Source organism: Atta colombica, unplaced genomic scaffold, assembly GCF_001594045.1.
Source record: "Atta colombica isolate Treedump-2 unplaced genomic scaffold, Acol1.0 scaffold207, whole genome shotgun sequence".
Classification (NCBI taxonomy): Eukaryota; Metazoa; Arthropoda; class Insecta; order Hymenoptera; family Formicidae; genus Atta; species Atta colombica.
Genome location: NW_017259302.1, coordinates 1,803,385 through 1,810,501, shown reverse-complemented (window position 1 = coordinate 1,810,501; position 7,117 = coordinate 1,803,385). Strand labels below are relative to the sequence as shown.

Here is a 7,117-nt window from a genome sequence, read left to right as displayed (position 1 = left end):
AAAGTTAAAGGTGACATATAATATTTAAGGGATAACGTCACCTCTAAAATACCTAAGTTTGGAAATTTATTATTTTTTAATATAAGTAGTGACATCTATATTATATATTAATATTATATATTAACCAAATATTAGCCAAAGCTATTTTTCAGTATAAATAAGTCCATATATTCGCGGAGTACAAAGCTATTCAGCAGAAACATTAATTCGACATTAATTCGACACAAGAATCATTCTGTCTTACAATTAGTTTCTTACTGATTATTGAACAAGGATAAAATTGACTCGTGTCAATTTGTGTTTCTTGCTGAAAAACTCTCTTATGATAATTTCCATTAATGTAGATTAACTTTAATCTCGGTTCAACTTACTCTTCGTCTTTTTCTAATCTTTAGAACTAGAAAAAGACGAAGAGTAAGTTGAATCGAGATTAATCTACATTGATAGAAACGGATATTAGTCAGCTCCAATACTATAATTTTGTTCGAATTTTGTTCTAAAAATAATTGCATCATTTCTATAACTATAAACTAATGATTTAAGCACAAAAAAAAAAGATTTGTTTAAACTTCAGGCCCTTGAATGTTAGGAAATCTATCATACTGAATAAAGTAGCATAAGCATGTGCCAAGGATGTACTACAATAGTAAAATGAAATATATAAAAGTCATAAAAATATATAATTGTAATACAATTAATATCACTAGATTCAGAAGACAGAGAATTATATGGGATGTAATTATTTTGCATAGAAAACATTGGCCATTGTACAATCCCACATGGCTTTTGAACTTCTATAATCATTACAATGTTTATAAAATGAAAATTATCACAAAGAATTTGATAATACACAATTTTTTGTATAAAGCAAAGTCAATTTCAAATTGTTCCTTGTTTTTTTACGCAATCAATTGTGTTATAATTATGTATTAGATTTTATATTTCACATGTTATTTCTATTGTAGTAAGTACATGCTTATAATTTCATTTCATTGCACAAATTTTCTAACCTTTAGACACATCACTATTAACTGTTTTTTAAATATTAAGCGATGTTTTTTTTCCAAATTTTTGTTTTTTTATATAAAATAACATTATCAAAAGAGCAAATGTACTCTTACTAGAATGTAAAGTGAGACATGTAAATTTAACATTTAGCAAAAAGTTAATAAACAAACCATGAGTAAGAGTATCTTTATCCTCCACAGTGACATCCTGTTCTTTTTCTTGTCTCTTAGATTTTCGTTTCTTCGGTCTGGAAAGGAACAATGAATAAAATATCAAATAACGGAATATAAATAAAATATCAAATTTCAAGCAATAATAAGAAAGTAAGAATTACCTTGATTTTTCGCCTTTCAATACTAACTTTCCCGTTCGTACTTTCTCATATTCCGACATTTTTTAATGCTTCTTAAATTTGCTTTAAATTTTAATGCTCTTTAAACACTGTGATAGTTTAATTACTGAAATAAGTATTATATTTCAGTGATTTTAACTGCACAAAGGAAACAATAAATATGCACCAAACCGCACAGAAAGAACGCAGAATGGCTGTTTCCATGGACCTCAAGCGGCAAACGATTGGGTGCTTTTCATTTGATAATACAAATCGAACACATACAAGTGTCGTTTTAGCTTTGTCTCTCTTTGAATGTTAACAAGGAACGACATTTATGTCGATTTGTGACTTATGTCATCAAATAGAAAGCACTTCTCATGTTCACGATGCTAGAAATCAGACCACTAACAAGATAGCGGACAAATTAAATTTATTTATGTCTATATAATTTGGGAATCATTTGGGAAAATTTGGGAAAAGCATTTAAACATTTGGGAAATAATATTTTTCTTTAATTAACAAATTTTATCATGCGTCAAGTTACCAGACAGCGATTTTATTTAATGTGTTTTATGAATAGAATTGATTAGAAATCATTTGGGGTAGACGTCTTCATTATTATTTTCATTTGGGAAAAGTCACTATTTGATAATTCAATATATTTAAGGCTTAAACACAATAGACAATAGGCATAGGAAACAGGGAATTAAGACTTAAATACAATAGGCACGGGCAACAGGAAATAACAAGTCGTCCAATCAGAGCTCTATGTAAGTTCGATATTATATAGAGTTCTGATTGGACAACTCGTTATTCCTTGTACCTTGTGCTTATTGCCTATGCCTATTGTGTTTAAAGCCTTACACATTGTGAAAATGAACAAAATCCGAGTGTGATATGGATATAGTAGGTGTAGTACAATAAATATACTGAAAAGTAACAAAAATAAAGAATAAATATTAAAATTATTCTTCTTGAAGTGTATTTAAATAATAATAATATTTACAAATTAAGAAAATAACATGTATTAACAAATTTTCTTCTTCATTGTATATTTTTATGTTCAAAGTTTATTACTCCGAAATCCAAATACTCTAATGTCAGACTGCGTTCTCAAATTTCACTCGGATGGTACAATAAATGTAGATAGCCTTAAGCCATAAAGAATTGACCAATCACAATTGACAGTGAAGAAAATTAATCGAATATAATTAAGTCTATGATCAAGTTGATTTCTTACTATATATAATTTCTTACTATGCTTAATTGGTTAATTTTTGACGATTTTAGGTTTCATTGTACTACACCTACTACACCTATTAGACCTGAGCTTTGTTTTCGTAATGTGTAAATCTATTGAATTACACCAAATAGTGACAAGGTACAGAGAATAACGAATTGTCCAATCAGAATTCTATATATCGAACTTACATAGAGCTCTGATTGGACGGCTTGTTATTTCCTGTTGTCTATGCCTATTGTATTTAAGTCTTAATTTCCTGTTCCCTATGCCTATTGTCTATTGTGTTTAAGCCTTAAATATATTGAATTACCAAATAGTGACTTTTCCCAAATGAAAATAATAATGAAGACGATTGAGATAATCTACCCCAAATGATTTCTAATCAATTCTATTCATAAAACACATTAAATAAAATCGCTGTCTGCTAACTTGACGCATGATAAAAATTTGTTAATTACAAGAAAAATACTATTTCTCAAATATTTAAATGTTTTTCCCAAATTTCCCCAAACGATTCCCAAATTGTATAGACATAAATAAATCAGAAATATTCAATCTACTATTTTGTCAATGGTAGAAATCAGTCCGAGACCTCAGATGAAGAAAGAATTAATCAATTTCATTGGTCATGTGTTAAAATATGATTTATTAATTCTTTCCTTTTCTGAAATCTCGAACCAATTTCTAGCTAGCATCGTGGACAAGTTTGACATGGAAGAAATCTATGATTGTTTTTGACATCTGCGCAGAACCATTTGAAATTTATCTCAAGAACGACACATCTGAGTTTCTTTCACCATGATGAGACCTATCTATAAAGCTATCTAATTTCAGACGTGACGCCGAGTCAGCCGTGTGCAGTTTAAGGTAAAATGTTTTTGTAAATATAGTCTGTTTATTTGTCTATATAATTGAATTAATAATTAAAATAGACAGGTTTAATTTGAGATGGCGGAGGAAATACTGAGGGAGTTAGAAGCTGCGGCGCAAATCGTTCTGGTGAGTCGTAACATTGAATTTTCTTTTATCTCATAGAAGCAAAACTAATGTTTAAACACAAACGGTTAGTGAAATAAAAGATATCACTTACAAATTCTTGTGAAAGCTGCTACGTGTTAACTTACGTAGAGCTAAAATTTATCAGTAGAATACGTTGCTCTTTATTATGAGAGAAGTTTTGTTTACGTTTTGGTAAGATTTTGGGGTTAAGATCTCTAAGATTCATGACCCTTATAAGATATTTCTTAAGATTCAAATCGAATTCCATGCGTATGTCCGCACGCACACACGCACACACGCACACACACACACGCGCGCGCACACACACACACACACACACGCGGTGAAAAAAACGAAGTATGATTTAAGAAACTTCCTAAAAGCAGAACAAATTATTCAAACGAATGAAGCAAAGCAAAACAAAACTGTTTCAAATGTATTGGATTACTCTACGTGTTATGTAATTTCTAATATTTACTGCTTCAAGGTTGTTTTACGAAGGAAATATTTGGGAGCAACTGAAGCGATGTGTTCAGAGCATCTTGTGGCATCAATGTTTATGTTAAGCTATTGACATTCCAAAATAAATAATGAAAATTATAAACTTAATGTAAATACAATTAAAGCAAAACGTTAGCAGATTTGCCTGTAGATGAGCGTTGATGTTATAATTAGACAAATTTATTTGATTTGTTAATATATAACTGTAGTTATAAATTAATGGGCTGATCTCATTAACTCTGATTAGCTTAATTGACCGATTAAATTTTAGAATTATCAACTGCAAAATTGAAAACATTGTAATTTTCTTTAAATTCTGATTTATTTATGTAAAATATACTTATAAATTATACTTGAAATTAATAATTAAATAATTTATTTAAAATAATTTTACGCAAGTTGATATTATATAGCAATAACAATATATATCACAACTGAGATTCAATTTTATAATTGGTAATTATGAAATTTAATTGACTAATTGGAGTTCGTAAAACCAGTCTAAGAACCAATATGAATCTGAACATGATTGTGCAAGTAATTAGATATTAGGTCAGTTTTTTATTTCTGTACTAGATTGCATTAGAACTCTCTTGCTTTTGCAAATTAAACATATACCTATCTTAGGCTTTTTATTTTTGGAACTTAAAGTAAGACACGCGTTCTACAATAAGCTATTACTAAGCTTGAAATCTTAAGTCATGAGATATTGACCAATTATAGTCGATTCTCCTCATATTCAACTATAACTAATCAATTTCTTTCAACTTAAGACTAAAGTTTAAGTAACAGCTTATTGTAGAATGCGTGTCTTTAAGTTCCAAAAGTATATATTAGTTCACTTCCATAAAAAACAGACCTTTTATAATATAAATAATTATACTTGATAGCAATTTTCAACACTGGTTTTGAAAATTGATTTTGCTCTCTATTAATTATTTTCAGTTACTGACTACAAGCCTGTTTTTTTTTAGCTGAATTTTTTGTATTTTCCATATTTCATTTATTTTTTCTCTTTTTTTCTCCAGTATAGAGAAAAAGGAAAAAGAACTCTGCAAGAAATTTAGTTAAAAAAAATAAATTTTATAGTTGATGTCTCAATCTATCACAAAATCGACTTGAACCTGCTGGCAAATTGCTAGCACACTGCTGACATTTTGCTTACTAGGAGCAGATTTTGCAAAATATCTATTATAAGTCGGTTACCAATAGAAATATAATAAAATGGAATGTTTTTTTGTTGAGTTGTTATTAACAATTGGTTTGATTATTACAATTAAATATTTTAATTGTAATAATCTCTTTTTTTGATTGACGAGAATATCATTGATACATTTGAAATGCATATTAATATTAAGATTTACTAGATAATACAAAAGAAATATCTTATTTATGTTCTATGTTGTTTCTATGTTTTTGCAACTATGAAAGATTGATAAATGATTTTGTATTTACATTGCTTTTAGGCGCCTCCGAATCTAATTTCATCAGAGCAACGTCAATCTGCAGAAACAGTATTTTTAAATTTCCGCAAAACAAAGTCACCTTATCAGCTGTGTCAGCAAATTTTAGAATTAAGCACTGTAGATTATATACTATTTGAAACAGCTGGTTTGATAAAAACAGCTCTGATACAAGAGTGGCCCACTCTGTCAGAATCTGATATCTCTTCGTTGAGACAATATCTGTTACACTATGTTATAAACAAACCTACATTAGCCCCATATGTTAGGACAAGAATACTCCAAGTTTTTGCAATAATAGTTAAAAGAGGTAGCGTGGATGACTTTGGACAGGAGAGAAGTCGAATAATAAATGAAATAGAAAATTTGATTAAGAGTGGAAACTTACCAAATGTAAGTATACATTGAAGTAAGTACATTGACAAAATTTTATTTTTATTTTGTAAGTCGAAAAAACAGAAAGAAGATTATTTTTTTGTTTATAGCAAATTTTAGGATGCAATATTTTATCTGCGATATTGCAAGAATATGCAACGACTGCTAAATCATCCGACATAGGTCTAACATGGGAAATTCATCTTAAAGAGAAGAAACAGTTTGAACAAAGTGATATGAAAAAAATTTTCAAGTTTTGTGTCGAAGTATTTAATGAATTAATCAAGAAGGATTTTGATGAATCGACATTACCTCTTGTAAAGTCTTTACTTTCTATCGTGGAAAGTATGCTTGCTTGGGGATTTATTTATAATGCAAATTATATCCTTTTATTATTAATACATTTGAGATCAATTTATGTATTGACGTAAAAATATTATATATTAAATAGAGAGAAAAAAGATTAAAAGAGAAAATTGAAAACATTACAACTTTTTTTAATTCATATTTCATATTTAATATTTTAATATGATATCTATATAAATTTTAACACTAAATGTGAAAAATGAAAATATATATATGAATATAAATATAATAGATAGATATTTATACAGATACATTACAGTTGTTGTATACCTTAACTCCAGTGCACTACCTAAAAGATTATTGTACATGTTGGAAATTCATGAATCTGGAAATAACCCACCCTTGAGCATGCATACATCATGGCAAGATGTAATATTAGATCCAGCAATATTAGATTTATTTTTTACACTGTATTGGAAAGTACGTAGCAATCCACAATTAGCTCACCATGCTATGAATTGTTTGATACAACTGGCGAGTTTACATGGTAGAATCCTAAATGGGGAACAAGTAGAAGTGCAGTACCTGACAAATTACATGCAGAGATTTTTGAAGCTTATATTAAGTATTGAAATTAGCGATCAGGAGGCAAACGGAATTACCAACATTATAAAAAAGATTAATCATTTTTTTCAAAGTTCATTAAAAAGTCTTCCAGAAGATTTATATAAGTCATTTATGGAACAAATAACAAGATTAACATGCTTATTTATAGAATGTGCTGCACAAGAAGAATCGGTAATTATTATTGTATTTTATTCAAATTTGTGTCTGAATTTCGACCTAAAATAAATTTTTTTGAATTCAATTTTATCTTTTCTAAAATAT

The 7,117-nt window shown here is 28.5% G+C and overlaps 2 protein-coding genes across 2 annotated transcripts in view; one reads left to right on the top strand and one right to left on the bottom strand.

Moving 5' to 3' along the window:
- Positions 1-1,540, bottom strand: part of LOC108687485 (protein FRG1 homolog) — a 4,526-nt gene extending 2,986 nt beyond the window's left edge. Inside the window, exons 1-2 of the mRNA XM_018193260.1 lie at positions 1,343-1,540; positions 1,179-1,255 (exon numbers count right to left, since the gene is read on the bottom strand). Coding sequence (XP_018048749.1) covers positions 1,179-1,255; positions 1,343-1,401 — 136 coding nt within the window. The 5' untranslated portion in view covers positions 1,402-1,540. The remainder of the gene's footprint in view (positions 1-1,178; positions 1,256-1,342) is intronic.
- A 1,885-nt stretch (positions 1,541-3,425) lies between these two features.
- LOC108687556 (exportin-4-like) overlaps positions 3,426-7,117 on the top strand; it is an 8,340-nt gene continuing 4,648 nt past the window's right edge. The window contains exons 1-5 of the mRNA XM_018193390.1: positions 3,426-3,452; positions 3,518-3,584; positions 5,552-5,941; positions 6,034-6,304; positions 6,576-7,027. Coding sequence (XP_018048879.1) covers positions 3,534-3,584; positions 5,552-5,941; positions 6,034-6,304; positions 6,576-7,027 — 1,164 coding nt within the window. The 5' untranslated portion in view covers positions 3,426-3,452; positions 3,518-3,533. The remainder of the gene's footprint in view (positions 3,453-3,517; positions 3,585-5,551; positions 5,942-6,033; positions 6,305-6,575; positions 7,028-7,117) is intronic.